Source organism: Diadema antillarum, unplaced genomic scaffold (genome assembly GCF_040938485.1).
Source record: "Diadema antillarum isolate AM-2024a unplaced genomic scaffold, OU_Dant_1.0 seq00001260_RagTag, whole genome shotgun sequence".
Taxonomy (NCBI): Eukaryota; Metazoa; Echinodermata; class Echinoidea; order Diadematoida; family Diadematidae; genus Diadema; species Diadema antillarum.
The window spans coordinates 328,705-346,414 of record NW_027272043.1 but is presented as its reverse complement, the minus strand read 5'-3'; the positions used below and the strand labels follow the sequence as shown (position 1 = coordinate 346,414).

The window sequence follows — 17,710 nt, the reverse complement described above, 5'->3', positions numbered from 1 at the left end:
TAGATTGAAGCAATTGACATATGTCCAATGTCGCTAGTGAAAACGGTATAACTCCTGTAGTGTGAAACACTGCAAAAATTTTATATGTGTGTATGCATTCAACTTTTTTTTTGTACACCTCCAACAATCTTGTCAGTCTTTTGCCTGTCACAGAGCAATACAATTACTGCTATATCAAATGTAATGTTCATTTGCAATACCACGTAATCTGCTGGAAATTATTATAAGGCATCAATAGTGTAGATAGAATTCCTAGAAGATACACATAAGGACAAGTCCACCTTGTATACATGTGGATTGAGTGAATGCAGCAATATTAGTAGAACACATGAGTGAAATTTGGGGGAAAATCGGACTATCCGTTCAAAAGTTATAAGTATCTGCATAGTCACTGCTGGATGAGAAGACTACTACAGTGTATGATGTCATATGCGTACAACCATATAAAGAAAATACAAAGAGAATTCACAAAACTTTACTTTTTGAATAAAGTGCACATTTCTTCGACCTGTTACTGACATATGTTAAGGGTAATATTATTCCCCCTGCCTTCTGAAAGAGAGAAGTCAAGTGTTCTTTTGTTATGCGAGAAAAGTGAAAATATGTTGAATTTTCTTTATTCTTTCTTTATATGGTTGTACTCATGTGACATCACAAGCTATAGTAGGCTTCTCATCCAGCCTTGAGTGAGCAGAAACTTCAAAAATTCATAACTTTTGAACGGATTGTCCGATTTTCCTCAAACTCTCAATGATGTGCTCTACTAATATTGCTGCATTCACTCAACCCACATGTCTATGAAGGTGAACTTGTCCTTTAAAAAAAGCTTTGATACAGTGCACTCCAATTATGACAAAATTTCATTACAAAGAAGTAAAAATTCAGGTCCCCAAATGATTAGCTACTGTGTACAAGGTAATGTATACATTTAGCACAGTAAAACTGCCGGTTCTGAGACTTGTTTTAATGGGAGTCGCCTGTATACATGTGTATCATTAGGTAAACACACAGAGCATGTTCTGTAATTCAACAAACTTACATTTTCACTGTACATTGTACATGTATTGAAATTTGTATGAACCAGTAAATTCATATTTTATGAAGCTTTTTGAAAAAAGAAAGGATTCTAGAATGATTCCAGGCAGTTACTAAGGTTTGAAAACTACTTCTACCCAAAACACAAACAAACAAATAACAAATTGAATAAAACATGAGAAAAGTATGTAGGGCACCGAGATTATGTTAAGATGTCCAAATACATGTATGGCTTTTCCATCTTTCAGTGCTTTTGCATACATTCTGTTTTGTACAATGTATTCCCTAAGTATGTTGCACTGGTTGCACTTTTAGTGAAAGATTATAGATCGAACTAACTCTGCTAATACAATGTACTTGTGTATGGATCAGTAGCTCTAACTCTTAGCACGTCTCAGGTAGTGTATGAAGTATAGAATCTATTGTGAGCACAGCTGAATAAAAGATTTATTGAAGTACAATCTAGTATTCTGTTTGCAACGTGTGTAATTTTTAAGGAATCTTCATGAGTATATATGTCAGTGTGTCATTGTGTGTGACAAGAGTCTAAAATATTTTTGGTCTGAACAAGTAATGATAAAAGCTCTTCTTAATTCAACCCCTTCAGAACCCTATCCCCCCCCCCCCCCAAAAAAAAAAAACAACAAAAACCTGCACGCACACACACACACACACAAACTGAACAAAACAACAGCCGCATACAAATGGAGACAATGTTGCCATCTCATTATTCAAAAATATTGGTCATAATCTTAATCATAACCATCCATTTATATCACAAGCATTTGGTTTGGTGTGAGCCAATGCAAGAGAATCAAAACAAGATAATTTGTTTGGAACACTTTACAAACTAGCACTTAACTTCACTATCAAAAATACACTGTACTTGACTGCACCACATGATTTCAAATGAACAATAAAATAGCCATAAACACGACATCGAATAGCATGATTTCATAGAGAGGAATATAGCCATTGGGTACATCCCATTTCAAGTCCCATTTGAAAAAAATTGTGTGGTGTCGGTACAAACACCTGTTGTACTGTATGAGATGGCAAAGCTACTAAAGCACAGGTTAGTCATCAGTTCAGCAGCACCCCATTGGGGATTTTTACATCATTGATTGTCCGCAAGATATTAGATAATAAGGAGCTTTAGATATTTGCGACGGGGAATGTTCAGAGAAAAAAAAAAACCTGTTCTGAGCATGCGCAAAATCACTTATTAAAAGTGATCTATCTATAGCTTGCATCTGAGTTTTCACTTTGCGTTCTCGGCAATTTTTATGTCTGCTCAATTCAGGATGCAGAGAGGTGTTTGATGCAATGATCATATGGGGCACTACTGTATAAGCTGTTATGTTCGCGAGGGTTTAATTTTCGCGAATTTCACGAATCACAGTTGGATCGCGAATCTAACAACATGCGAAATGTCTCCATGCACTGTGTTAATAAGGCATTAACGTAAGCACCGGCGTCGATTCGCGAAAAAACAACATCATGTGAAAATGTCTATGACCTCGTTATTCGCGAAAATATCTGTACGCGAAAATAACAGCGTATACAGTATTTTATTCTTTACTGGTTGCGTTCTTTCATAATGTAAAGCTACTTTTCAGCATGACGCAGGGAGAGAGCAGAACATCCAATGTAATTGTCGTCTCAAGCATTAGCGTCGCAAATCTAAAGCTCCTTATTGATCAAATTGATTAATGAGATTTCATGAGCAGTGAGCAAAAGATAACATGTTGTACACTGTATGCTGGCTACATGACAGATTGGCTACATCACAAAACCATACACTTTGTAGGTATGCTTTCATAGCTGAGCCAAAGAATTATTTGACAGTAGTTCTATTGGATCATCTTTACACATAACATTGGACAATGAATTACCCTTGACATGACTGTTACTAATTTACCCTGTAAAGACATTATATAATAATGCACACAAGGAAGATATAAAAAAAAGGAGATGATATTTGCACTTGAACATGCTAGCTTCATTGGGCAATTGTTCTGCACAAATATGATGAATTGAAAAATTAAAGACAGCTAATACACAGAGAGTCTCTCCCAAACAACACTTGAGTTGCAGTACAATTGTATAAAAAGTTTATAATCTTGACATTTTGCTAAAGTGTTGCTCACAAAAAACAGGGAAATCATGCATGCAGTCCTTAACATGTAATACATATATGTAAAACATGAAAATACAAGCTTCACACTTCACACCCTTTAATTATGAAGACTGGATTTGCATTGATACATGTCTAAATGCATCTGAATATAATGCACGTTGGGTGATTTCAGCTTCCATGCTTGTGCTAATGCTACAGTATCTCCCAAGACAAAGATGATAATCCCTAGGGCCTAGTGTTGGCCAATAAAAAAAAAGCATGTAAATCGCCAACATACACAGCGGAGCATGGCTCAGATGACATTCAACACCAAGCCCAGCACCAGCAAGCGGAAATACATCATAATTTTGAGGTCAACCTCCCAACACCGACTGATTTCAAATTCGGTTTAATTGCCGGTGCTAGTGCAAAATAACCCATTATTTCTGTTGCATTCGGGGAAATACACATTAGAACAACCACTCCCTCTTTTGATGGAATGTGATTATTAGTCTAAACGCATGGAGCAGTTGTGATTTGTGCAAACCATTCAAAGATAGCATATCTCATGCAATATAACGTGGTTACTTGTGTAGGACTGCATTTCTCATAATACAAAACAAGTTTTGCGTTGATTACTGATAATCTTTTGACATCGCAACAAAGTTTGAACAGTGAGTGATAATGTGAGGTAGGAGTCCACATGAAGAATGTCATTTTCTATTTTCGCTATACACTTAAAAATTTCTTCTTGAAAATATTTGCAGTTGCCACTACAAGTAGACATGTTGTGAATGGTTTAAAGTTTTATGATAAATGTGACTTTGTGTCAAATGCATCATAACATGTACAGCTAGTTATCCTTATTTAACATGTACAGCTTGTTATCCTTATTTCAGTAGATATGTGCTCATGGGCATATGTAGCCTTTTGTCAAGGCCCTCTTGCTGTAAGATGGCTAGAACAGGTGAGCGAAGCGAGCCCAGCTGGCCGCAACAGTGCCAGGGCCTCTTGAGATCTGCTTCACAAATTATCATTCTTGACACATGAACCATACTGAATACTGAATAGTTATATTAACAGATTCTGGTTGACCAATGAAATGGCGCGCTCCCCACATCCTCCGTTTTGCCATTGTCCGGCATGTTTGCATGCATCACTGACCACCCGCAAGGGTCTGTGGTGTGCATTCGCACATGCAAATCAGGCTCAGGCAGACAGACACTATGATTGATCAATTTTTTTCTCCTGCCACTCGGGGAGCAAAAGTCGGTAATTCAAAGGGCTAACAAAAGGATGCAAAGCAGATCTCTAAAGGCCCTCGCACAACCCCACTCAGATGGGCTCTCTTCACCATACAGCAAGAGGGTCTTGACAAAAGGCAAGGGCATATGAGGCACACCAGTGGAATTGTCCACTGGCACCTGATCCAAAGGAAAGGTACTTTGTACGTGAATATGTGTGCGCTGCATGAAAGCCCAACAATTACACAAAGCTACATGGTAGCTGGAGCTAGCTGTCAGTATGGGGGAAGTCCCCACTCCTCAGGTACAAAGTCCTCCATGCTGCGTAGAACTTGGTCTGCTGCAGCCGTTTCGTCTTTGCCAATCAACCTCTCATCTGGTACCATGACCGCCCACATGTCGGCCGCTTTGGCTGCCAGAATGCCATTAGGTGCATCCTCAAAGACGAGAACCTGCGTAAGGCAAAAGTTAAGCGAGCATTTTGTGGTTGATTAAATGAGAAAGTATCCAAGGAATGGTGAAATTCCTAAGGCTGTGCAAGTCCGTTAAAGTTGAAATGAGAACGCAACGTGTCATTGATTCTGAGATGGAGCTCACTAAGCGATTCCTTTTTCACGTCATTGTTTATATATTGCAGCCTATCTTGGGTTATTGTTGGCATGGAAAGTCATCCTTAATTACGGTTCTTGCTCATCCACTGGGCCCTGCCAGTGAACCTTTTTCACATTGTTGTCCAGCCCAGGAGCTATTACTTGCTCAGTCAACCATGTTCGCTCGTCAGTCCATGTATGGCTTGGATGCTAACAGCGGTGCACTCGAGTGGATCGCACCCCCCCCCCCTCCCCCCTCATTCCGGTGTCACGGTCGATCCTTCGACGAGTTGTTCTCGTCCATTGAGCTCTGCCAGTGGAACCTTCTTCACATTATGTTCAAGCAAAAGCTATTACCCACTTAGTCAAGGGCATCAAGGATTTGTGTGTGTGTGTGTGTGTGTGTGTGTGCGCGTATAGTATGTGTGTGGAGGACGCCAGATTACGCGGAACCCTTGGATGCCAGCGAGATGCCGCTTTTTGTGACCACGTGATCATAAACGCGCGGGCTTTCGCTCGTCAGCCTACTCCCCATATGGTTTAACATACAGCAGTGCACTCGCCTGGATTGGAACCCCTCCCCCCCCCCCCCCCCCCCCCCCCCCTGCTGAGTACACAAAAACCTGGCCACTAAATGTTATATCATGCTATCATCTGTTCGGCAAGGAAATGCCTTCTCTTAATCCTCGGCGCTGTTGCATTTCCGACCTTAATTTACTTTGCCAACTCATCGCGGATATCTTAATCTACTTCTCCAGTGTACTTAATTGTGCAATTATGATACTCAATGCTCTAAATGCAATATCAACTTTTTACATAATTCTAAATGTAATTATTGGCGAACGTAGTATTTTTTTACAGAGCAAAGGTAAAAAAGTGACTGTTATAATTTTTACCCCTTCAATAGGATTTTTTTCTCCTTTTTAATCACTTGAATTGCTTAAAGTTTTTCGTTGTTGTTGTTCTAATTTGATTTTCGTTATATAGACGAAGCTTGATTCTGCCGAATGCAGATCTGTCATTTACGTTAAAGATAATTCATATTGTATTTTTTCTTTTTTGCAATTAGAAGTCTGAAATTGTTACTGCCTGGGAAGAAATAAGGCTACATTGCTGGGCACTACAACAGTTATCCCAGCATTCATTTTTACAATTTATTCCTCGTACCAGCTTGATAATATATATTTGTATACTTTAGTTAACAGTAGGTTTTTCTGTACGTGAATGTATGCGTGTGTGAATTGCAATGCTTCTTCCTCTACTCAGTCATGGTTGTGTGTAAACTGTGTTTCAGATGCCCTGCCATTTAACCATATTTCCGATGATAATGAATTCTCTCTATCTTTACGCAGCTTTTTTCACTTGTCTACTGAGATTGATATCAGCAAAATACAGTCATTAAAGATTAACCCTTTTACTATTAATTCCGTACATCATACAGACAATAATGAAACTGCTGACGCACAGAACTATTTCGAAAATAATTGTGAATATATGTTTACTGAAGACTTTCATACAAAATATGCAAATAAGTGTTCGGATTTTTCCCTTTTCCATATAAACGCAAGAAGCCTTCAGAAAAATTTTGATTCTTTTAACACACTTTTATCCTCCCTTGATTTTAATTTCAGTGTTATAGCAGTTTCTGAAACATGGTTTAACACAAAAGTGAATTTAGGTTTGTATGATATTGATAATTATTCTCTTGTTCATATTTGTAGACCAGCTGGAAAGGTTGGCGGTGGTGTAGCCCTTTATGTAAGAAATGAATATCAGTTTGTATTACGAACCGACTTATCATGTATATCAAACAATTATGAAATGCTCTTTATAGAAGTTAGCCTTAATGACAAATCTATTGTTGTTGCATGTATTTATCGTCCACCAAACACTGACATATCAGATTTTACTTCCAGAATTAACGATATTTTTGAAATACTGGAAAATGAAAAGAAAGAAATCTATCTCCTGGGCGACTTCAATATCGACTTACTAAATTCTGGTTCCCATCACAAAACAAATGAATTCTTAGACATGATGTATTCTTTTCATTTTTTTCCAATGATCACAAAACCAACTCGCATCTCAGCAAATAGAGCCTCTTTAATTGACAACATATATTCTAACACCCCTGAAAAAAAACTGAATCAATGAATTTTTTAGGTATTTTAATCCATGAGTCTCTCGATTGGAAGTGTCACATTACAAACATCACCGCTAAAATATCGAGAAGTATAGGAATTCTATCTAAACTTAAATCTTTTTTACCAAGAAAAATATTGCTTTTTATTTACAATGCTTTAATATTACCTCACCTTAACTATTGCAGTGAAATTTGGGGCAAGACATACAAAGTTCATATTGACAAACTGTTCAGATTACAAAAACGTGCGGTACGGCTTGTAACAAAAAGTGATTTTCGAAGTCCGAGTCTACCTCTTTTCATTAAAAATAAAATCATTCCTATATTTGAACTTGTGCAACTTAATGTATTGGTATTCATGTTTAAGTATCATAAAGGGATACTCCCTTCCATTTTTCAAAACATGTTTAGAACAAATTCGTCATTCCATGCATACTCAACCTGTTCTAAAGATAATCTTCGAGTTCCAAGTTGTCGCTTAACAACAAGGTCTCATTCTATTCGATTCACAGGGGCTCATGAATGGAATTTAATTTCTTCTGATCTTAAATCCAGTACTACACTTACTCGTTTCAGAACCCTATTCAAACGTGTTACATTTAAAAAACTATCATCCTTGACTGAGTAGACTTCAACAGCTGTACTTTTTCTTCTTTCTTTATCTTCGTTTCTTCACCCTCTTACCAATCTCTTGCATTGCATTTTTTTACTGAGTGTATGCTTGCGTATGTCTATGTGTATATTGTAACGTAATTCTGTATTTTCTAATTTACTACTTATGACAGAAATTTCGATACATGCTTAATTGCATTTTTGTTATTGATTGTTTGATTGCTGCAAAGGGGCCCATAACAAGCACTAGTTGCTTACAAGGGGTCCCGGCCTTTGAATGTTATGTCTTTTATAATGTGCACTTTTTTATGTTGTATCAATCAGTTGCCGAATAAATTGAAATTGAAATTGAAAGGGCTGAGTCATGAAAGCCAAACAATATGGCAGCTTAATTTCTTTATATGCGCAAAGTACTAAAAAATGGTAGTAACCCTCACTTGCAAAATGCTATGTGAAGTTTCCATACAAATTCAACATGGAACTGGATACACATACATAGATATGGCAATGATAATGTACTGTGAATCAATAAAGAAAAATCACAACATACAGGTACGGTAATATTATATCTTCACTGTTGTTTCCTTTATGAACAAGCAAACAGCTTTTTATTCTAAATGCCATACTGATATGGAAGTTTGGAGTTAAAATCAACTAATAGGTGGCAGTAAACTGTGAGTTTTTCATACATACATTGCCGGGAGATGACGGAGGGTTCTCTGTAAACCTGCTCCCTGCTACCTGGAAGATGTCTGGTGAAGGTTTTCCCTTCTTCACATCAGGGTCATCCCCTGAGCAGACAATGTGATGGAAGAGGCCAAAGAACTCCCTGTGATTGGTGGTCTTCAGCTTGAAGGATGGGGTGGAGGAACCGGTTGCCACGGCAATGGGAATGGAATGTTTGCGCAGGTGTTGGATCAGCTTATCAACGCCTTGAATGAATGAAGAAAAGGACAGTGATGACAACAGACAAGTGTATACTATGAGTTGGTACAGATATTTTCACTCATTTGTGGAAGGGTATTTGAAATTAAACCCCTCCTCCATCCCCTTAATGAGAGTCTGCTGGCTTTGTCTTGCTAAGTTGGAAGCTGGTTGGTCATATGCAAAATCAATGGGTGTATTAAGAATCTTAAAGGAACTGGGTCGACAATATCTCTAGCCAGAAACCTAAAAACCTGATGTCCAATTTATTCTTACTTACAGTGTTATTGACACATAAACACACACACACAAAAAGAAGAAGAAGAAGAAGAAGAAGAAGAAGAAGAAGAAGAAGAACAACAACAACAACAACAACAACAACAACAAAAAGAATGTGTATAAATGGCAATTTCTTTGATCAAATAAATAGCAGTAGGCCTACAAGAGACTCCTATTATAATGAACAAGTCCTTTATTGGGACTGGTAGTTTTCTTGAAGTCGCTTTCTCAAAATTCTGTTATAGCAGGACATTAAAATAGATAAAGATTCAATCTTGCGACCCTGATTTTTTACTTCATCATATCGAGAATTTCATTATAACAGTGTTCATTTTAACAGGAGTGTACTGCATAAAGAAGTTTGGTGTGTCATGCTGAGTCAATAATATCAGAGTGATCCACAGATATCATTTCTGGGCTATATTTCCAGCTGTGAAAGCATTTAATACCATGCATTAAGTGTCACCAAACCACACTTTTTTATGTGTTTTTTTGTTTTTTGTTACCTCTGCCAAGGCCAAGGAAGGAGGAAAGTTGCAGTTTATCACATAAGTTGTTCAGGGCCCCAGTATGTATTATATCAATATGCGACTAAGATGCTTGTTCTAACTTACCAGGGAGGAGTTTTGCTTCTGGCATGATGGTTGTCATGGCTTCCGTAGTCTCCTGCACCCACTGTTCTGGAGTCACAGGTAGGTCCAAAAGCTCAATGATCTTCTGTGCCGACTCAAGCGTCTTTCGTCCCATGAGCTGCAGCTTGATCTCGAATGTGAAGGTCTTGTCATATTTGGCGCAGCACTTGCCATAGACCACTGAGTAGAGCCTCTCTGTGTCTGTCAATGAGGGAGAGTGTCATAGCATGTTACAAATACAAAGGATGACTTCAGAAGGACAACTTTTACTAGACTACACTTGGGGGTTAAAGCTAAGATGGCTCATCTGCATCACACGCATTGCATAACCACATGAGCAAAAAATGAGGCACCACAGGTACACAGCCAGGATGGAAGCTGTTGATGATATAGCGACACGGCAGGACATGTTGAGGAGTTCCAGGAAATTATATCAGCCAGTCATGAGAACTCAATAATTCCCAGAATGAGGAAGAGCAGATGCACAAGGATGTTGTCATGAAAGTGTCTGAAAAGCAACTTGTGAGTTGTGGGTATACAAGTACAGCACAATTCAGATAGTTGGCAAAACAATGTTCTACTTCTAGCACCAAGGGCATAATACTACTGGTAGTGGTAAAGTAAAAAACAAAACAAAACACAACAACAACAGTTAACATAGCAGCAAAGTTAAATTGACACACTAATATTTTGACATAAATGCTACACTCAAAAACCATTTTGATACAAGTGATAAAGAGCATGACACAGATCTACTGTCTGTAGTTCTTATTCAGATATGTCTTGTTTCATTCAGTGATTTTTTTTTTTCAGCTTGAATCAAAGTAGAATGCACGCACAAGTATTGACAATATTGATGTAGAAGTCTAGATTGCTGTATGGTGTAGAGACTGTAGAAGAAACAGTAAAGAGCCATTGACAGCCACAACCACAAGGCAGCTATGGTATTACTTCTGAGTTCTATACAGCGACAGCGACAGGGCTGTGACCTGTGCTGTGTATTCTACAGTTATGGTTTATGTGACAAATACGGCTTGAGACAAATGACACACAAGCATAAACGTCTCCATGGCTTCCTAGTATTAGTATTGTATTAGTTAGTGTTACGCTGTTATTTTCGTGTACAGATATATTTGCGATTGATGAGGTCGCACACATTTTCGCGAGATGTTGTTTTTGCGAACAGACGCCGATGCTTAAGTTTACGCTCTATTAACAAAGCACATGGAGACAATTTCGGGTGTTGTTAAATTCACGATCCAACTCAACTGTGATTCGCGAAATTCGCGAAAATAACAGCTTATATAATAGTGTACATAGCTGGTCATAATATTATGTATATGGATTTAGATCTGGCTTTGCTGACCTTGAGAGAGTAATTACTGCACTGCCCCCTGGCTGCGCCCTGGACGGTAGGACTAGGACTGTAGGAGTAGGAACCCGATTCTTCCAATTTAATCAGCTGTCAGCTCTATATAATCTATAATATAGACCTAATAATCTAAATCTATTCAAACTATTAAAGGGATAGAACTAGTACAGTATTGGTGGAGATGAGAATTTGGCTTTAAACTTTTTGCGAGATACCAAGAAAACACTTATGATATCAGTTCGGGAAACCCACTCACAAGGGGGGCCCCTCCTTATAAGTAACCCGTCCCCCTTATAAGTAACCCCGTCCCCCTTATAAGTAACCCCCGAGGCACCCCTGCAGACGTGGCGACTGACATCAGGCGGCGCGGCAATGCTTGAGTGCAGACGTGGCGACTGGTCAGTCGCCACGTCTGCACTCAAGCATTGCCGCGCCGCCGCGCCTGGCGACACTCACGCCAGTAATCGCTCGCATTTCAGCATTCGCATGGGTCGTTTGACATCGCATTTAAATCCATGATTTTAGATATGATGCCTCGAACCGATTTTGCTCAAATTTCGTGAGTAACTAGGAAACTTGTGAAGCTTTATGGACATAATCAAGCGAATTGCCGCAGTCCTTTCATTTTCGCGTTGCATTGCAAAAAAGCGTGGAGACTCCTTATAAGGGGTGCCCCGGGGGTTACTTATAAGGGGGACGGGGTTACTTATAAGGGGGACGGAATACTTATAAGGAGGGGCCCCCCTTGTGAGTGGGTTTCCCGAACTGATATAGTACAGAGCATACCATTTTAAGAGGAATTCAAAGTTTATTTGATGAAAATCGGGTTTGGAATGAATGAACCATCCAAAAACAAAGTAAAACAAAGCAATCGTAATAAAGTGTGGGTCCCACACTTTATTAGAATCGCTCTTTTTTGGATATCTCAGCCATTTCAAAACCAATTTTCATCAAATAAACGTTGAATTCCTCATCTAGAATTACATGCTCTTTCATATTTCATAAGAGGTTTCTCATTATCTCACCAAAAAATGTTAGAAACCTGAAATTATGTCTCAACCAAAACTGTACGATCCCTTTAACACTGTAAACCTATAGCACGACCGACGAGAACAATACACTTTTACTATTGGTTCGAAATGACTAAGGATGGAAAAGCCGTTTATTCATAGGTCAACAGAGTCCATAATATATTCACAGATCTCGACAGCGTGCAGCTATGCAGCGGCAACAAACGACGGAACAGTCGACCGCGTGGACCGCACCACACGCAGCCTGCTCGCTGCCCGGCGGCGCTGCCCGGCGCTCTGCTGGGCCTGTTCTGGCGTGTTTTGGTGGCTCGACGTACGTGTCGAATTAACTGCGACCAGCCCCAACACGCTCCCACAGTGTGTAACTGTGGGATACGGAGCGTCCCGGGGTTAGTGTCGAATATGCCTCTGTGGAAAGTGCATCGCCGTTATTCATAAGATTCAAAAAGAGTAACTCACCGATCAACAATCCATCCATGTCAAAAATAACATGGCTAATATTTGTCCTGGGAGATGCCATGATCTTGATGAATGAAAATACAGCTCTAGGTCTAGTTGTCCAAGCCACGCTGGTCCGTACAAAGCTCAGCTGTGCTGTGGTTATCTACAGCGTTGCCAGGTCCCAACAGAGCAAAATCACCAAAAGGCTTGTAAAAAATCACCAAAAGCCACCAAAAATCACCAAATTTGGAAAAAGCGTAGGTAAGGCTTCAATTTCAAGACAAGATTATGTCAATAAACCTTTATCAAACACTCTGAGCGAGTCTCGGTGCAATTTTCGGCGCGCCGTAGTCACACATACTAAATGCAAAATGTGTACGATGTGTATGGATATGTGAATGTTTGTGTGTGTCGAGTGACAAAAAAGGGGCACATCTTATGTTTCTAAAGGAAATAAGGGGAAAACTTTGGGCGAAATGCATTTTCGTTTTCAATTCGTGTGATTATTTTTCATTGGTCTAAAAATCACCAAAAAGTTACCAAAAATCACCAAATTTTGATTTGGTTACCAGGCTAAAATTTTGTCACCAAACCACTTCAAAAATCACCAAATTTCACCCTTTTTGGTTCCCGAAATCACCATCTGGCAACACTGGTTATCTATGTATGGAGTTGACCGGTACCTAGTACCTCACGAACGAACCCCACTCTTTGCTCCGATAGGGGGTCACGTCTCTAGCTCTTTCCACTGGTGATTGGTGTGTTGGTGCTGACACGTACACACACGTGCACAACCAAGGTCACAGGTGGATGGATGGAGTGTTACTAGCAAGGAGTTTCATTCAGTAAGCTCCTTTATACTAGCAAAGATCTCTCTCTCTCTCTCTCTCTCTCTCTCTCTCTCTCTCTCTCTCTCTCTCTCTCTCTCTCTCTCTCTCTCTCTCTCTCTCTATCAAGGACACATATGCCGCTCGTGTGATGGGACCTTCCCATCTCCCTGCAAGCGCTGGATTGCACTCTTTTGAGGAATTCAACCGTGAAATCATGTATTCCTATGACAAAAATTGCAATCTTTTTTCTTCAAAAATCAAACAGTGCTGGTATACTAGTACACTGTAATATATTGTTTACTCTATAGGAACCCGCCAAGTATAAACTACATATTTGAGGACTGTCTCGGGAATATGCAGGATAAGAACCTTCGGAATATAGAAGGCTGCAAAATGTTAAAGGGATGGTACAGTATTTGTGGAGATGAGAATTGGGCTTTTAACTTTTTGCGAGATACCAAGAAAACACAAATGATATAGTACAGAACATACCATTTTAAGAGGAATTCAAAGTTTATTTGATGAAAATTGGGTTTGGAATGACTGAAACATCCAAAAACAAAGTAAAACAAAGCGATAGTGATAAAATGTGGGTCCCACACTTTATTAGAATTGCTCTGTTTTGGATATCTCTACAATTTCAAAACCAATTTTCATCAAATAAACATTGAATTCCTCATGGAATTACATGCTCTTTCATATTTCATGAGAGGTTTCTCATTATCTCACCAAAAAATGTTAGAAACCTGATTTTAGGTCTCAACCAAAACTATACGATCCCTTTAAGGACAAACGCTTAGAGACGCGTAGGTATCGTAAAGAAACTCAGAGGAATATCCAACAATTTGAACAAGATTTATTTTCAGAAGATTGGAATGATGATTGTGTTTAATGAGAATAATGTGAATATTGCTTAATGGTCGACCATAAGCTTCAGATTTATTATAAAAAAAACTTTTCATCAGTAAGATCAAAAGCCAATTCCAGAAAACCTAAGAATCCATGGATAACGAAGGCAGTTATGAAATCAGTTAAGACGAGGAATCAATTTCATAAATCCTATTTGAAAAATCCAAGGACTGTATTAAAAGTTACACAAAATATCGTAATTATTGACAGTAGTATACAATGTAATTTGTGAGTCCCGTAAGCGTTATTCTCAACTTCTAGCCAAAGTATCTAATTCTGCATGGCGCCACCTGGAGTCTGATTGAGGAAATTCTTGGGAAAAAAAAATAACATGGAAATAGAGTTCCTTGTGTACCTGATTATGCTAGCTTCCTCATTCAACTCATTCTTGAGTAATATTTGTTCAAAATTAGGGAGTAAAATCCCAAGCACGGATCATGTTCGTTTCTCAGGTTTTCTCTCAGAACCACCAGAAGGTTTTTTTTTTTTTTTTTTTTTTTTTTTTTAAAACTCCCACGACCTCTCCTGAAATTATTAATATTACGGCATTAAATTGGAGTAAATCTTAAGGTTATGCCTTGCTCTTCGTTGCTTAAGCATGTTATATATTCTATAGCAGATCCTTTATGTCATATAATATTCAATTTCTCTATTTCATTGGGTATATGCCCACATTTATTTAAAACATCAAAAGCTACTCCAATTCATAAAAAAAAAGATCCATATGATATAAGTATAAGTACCGCCCATAATCTATACTCTCCAGTTTATCCAAAGTACTAGAGAAAATGATGCAGATTGTATATATTATATATATATCGTCGCTGGGGCGATAAGACCTCGTATCTACAAAATGTCAAATGTTCAGGAGAGCAAAAAAACATGGCGGCCAAAGCACTGTGGCGAATGGGATAGCCTTTCCTTTGACATGCCGTGGTGGCTTCATTTTTGGAGTAAGACAGTTGAGATTTGGACAGGACATCACTTAAATTATTTGACCATTAATAAAAAAAAACCTCATTTTCACCAAAATCGCAGATACAAGGTCTTATCACCCCAGCGACGATAGTATATATATATATATATATATATATATATATATATATATATATATATATAGTATATAAGAAAATTGGTCTGCTCGGCATCGTGATGATAATAAGTAAAAGAATTTACTTATATATATATATATATATATATATATATATATATATATAATATATATTCTAAACACACAGTGTATATTGGATTTAAATTAACATGGTTTTAGGAAAAATAATTCTACCGATTTAGCTTTATTGCAAATTTATGATAAACTTTCAAATGCTATGTCGAATAAGGAACATGTGATTGGTATCGTTTTGGATCTGAGCAAGGCGTATACGCTAAACCATGCGATTTTGATTTCTAAACTCCGTTCATATGGTATACGTGTTAATACGCTGTCATGGTTTCAAGATTTTCTCTCAAATTGAAAACAAGATGTATCATTAAATCGCACAGAATAGTGTTTTCTCCCTATTAGTAGCTGAGTTCCACAAGGCTCAATCTTATGACCTCTTCTCTTTCTATTTCATGTTAATGACACTTTTTTCTAATGCGTCACCTTAATTTTATCATTCATTTCGTTTGCTGATGACAAGAATATATTTTACTGACTTAATAATTTGGAAATAAATTTGGAATTACTGAAAGTTTCTGAATGGTTAAGGTGTAATATAGCTACGCACACAAAAGTATAAAGTATTGATCATTTTTCTATATGAAAATCAGGGGCGGATCCCGGAATTCAGTAAAGAGGGGCGCGTTTACAAAAAGGTGGCGCACACACCCCTCCCCCATGTTTTCTTTTTATTTCTTTTGTTTCAACAAACAATAAGGGGGTGGGGGCATGCGCCTGGTGAGGCCCTCCCTAGATCCGCTACTGAAAAATTAATCTACACAGATTTTTTTTTCCTCCAATAGCATTAACAATGATAAAATAACACTAAAACTGAACATAATATATATGTACTTGCACCGTAGCTCACCGTTGCACTTATGCATTTTGTAGTTACCCTATTCGGTTACACAATAATTGTATGTATTAAATGATTTGCAAAGAAGTATAAGCCATATGCTTTTCCAGAGGCCGCCATCAAACTAAAGCTTCAGCTTAAATAGAGAAGATCAGGGACTACTGAATTTTGTATGTATTAACTCTATTGAATTATCAATGATTTTCAATTGTTTTTGTATGATTATGATTCATCTATACAATATTTCATTATTGGTAGGCCTACATTATGACTATAATCATTTCTATTCATCTTGTGTTGGATATAGTATGTATAGACGTAGTATTGGACAATTGTTATGTTGTAAATATACACTTGTGAAAAATGCAGAAATACAATGTAAATCAATAAATCAAATCAAATAATTATGCTTTCAAAGTGCTCCTCGATTTATTCCATGTTTTCATACGTAAGCCTATTCGAAATTACCACGAAACTATCCTACTTTTTGTAGGAACTCGATGCTGAAAGAAAGACATTTTCCGTCAAAAAGGAAAACAATAATATGCCTATCCCCATTTATTCCCGCGTTACTGACCCATCACGTACGTTTCACGAGTTGTTTTGCTGCGTTTATTCTTTTTCAACAGGGCGTTTTAAAGCGACCATGCGGCTAACTCGTACAACAACGGAAATCAGGACCCGTGCAAAAATTGAATTGCTACGATACGTTCGCGCCAGTTTGAAAAAAAGAAAAAGGTCCTGTATGCGACGCACGCACGTTATGTTATTATATGCACATGATTGCAATTGCACACGCGTACGCTTGCGCTCTTTATGACTACAACATCGCGTAGTGCCTTCGCTGTTCATCTTCGGAAAACGTGCTCATTCATGTCTTTTCTGCTCGAATTACTGAAAAGCGATGTCTCGAACATATCGCAGTAAGCACGAGGCCGATGAATTTGCCGAATTTGTGAAGAAGAAGGCCAAAAGTCCTGAAGAGGTAATTAGTGAAATTCCTCTCTCGCTCTGCCGTTTATCACATATCGATAACGTGTGCTACACAATAACACATAAGCACAGCACAGGAAGCACAGTTTGGATTGTCCCACGTGCTCGTATATTTGTAGGGAGTTCGATGAAAAATACACTCCGCAAATAAACACTTTCTCCTGTTCGTATTTTCATAGACGATTTTGGAAAAAAAAAGTTAATGTATTATAGATCTATGTACACCATAATGTAATTGGCTATAAACCTGGTCAGACTGCTCTGCTGGTACGTCAATACAATATAAAGTCATATAGAATCTAGGAATGAATGAGTGATGAGTGAACACATTTTTGGTTTGAATGTGTGTTTGTGTGTTTGTGTGTGTGTGTGTGTGTGTGTGTGTATGTGTGTGTTTGTTATTTGTTTGCTTGTTTTTTTTTTCCTCCACAAGCACAACGTGCAAAAGTAAAAAAACTCACACCACTTACCAGGTTGGCGAACTGACAATAGGATAGGCACTGAATTACTAGCTGCCCATTGGCATTGGCCATTGCGC

The 17,710-nt window shown here is 38.2% G+C and overlaps 2 protein-coding genes across 2 annotated transcripts in view; one reads left to right on the top strand and one right to left on the bottom strand.

Moving 5' to 3' along the window:
* Positions 1-4,673: 4,673 nt before the first annotated feature.
* Positions 4,674-12,501, bottom strand: LOC139745378 (pseudouridine-5'-phosphatase-like). Its single transcript, XM_071655772.1, has 4 exons — positions 12,441-12,501; positions 9,561-9,779; positions 8,437-8,675; positions 4,674-4,850 (listed from the first exon to the last, which is right to left on the bottom strand). The coding sequence occupies exons 1-4, from the start codon at positions 12,499-12,501 to the stop codon at positions 4,674-4,676; spliced, it is 696 nt and encodes a 231-aa protein (XP_071511873.1).
* A 4,481-nt stretch (positions 12,502-16,982) lies between these two features.
* The window catches only part of LOC139745377 (E3 SUMO-protein ligase RanBP2-like), a 45,806-nt gene continuing 45,078 nt past the window's right edge, over positions 16,983-17,710 (top strand). The window contains exon 1 of the mRNA XM_071655771.1: positions 16,983-17,164. Coding sequence (XP_071511872.1) covers positions 17,084-17,164 — 81 coding nt within the window. The 5' untranslated portion in view covers positions 16,983-17,083. The remainder of the gene's footprint in view (positions 17,165-17,710) is intronic.

Excerpts from the sequence above, each read along its gene's own strand:
- LOC139745378 (XM_071655772.1), bottom strand. The coding sequence starts at position 12,501 with ATGGCATCTCCCAGGACAAATATTAGCCATGTTATTTTTGACATGGAT. Across the intron at positions 9,780-12,440 it reads CATGGATGGATTGTTGATCG|ACACAGAGAGGCTCTACTCA; the intron begins GTGAGTTACTCT and ends CCTCATTGACAG. Across the intron at positions 8,676-9,560 it reads AGAAGCAAAACTCCTCCCTG|GCGTTGATAAGCTGATCCAA; the intron begins GTAAGTTAGAAC and ends CATTCATTCAAG.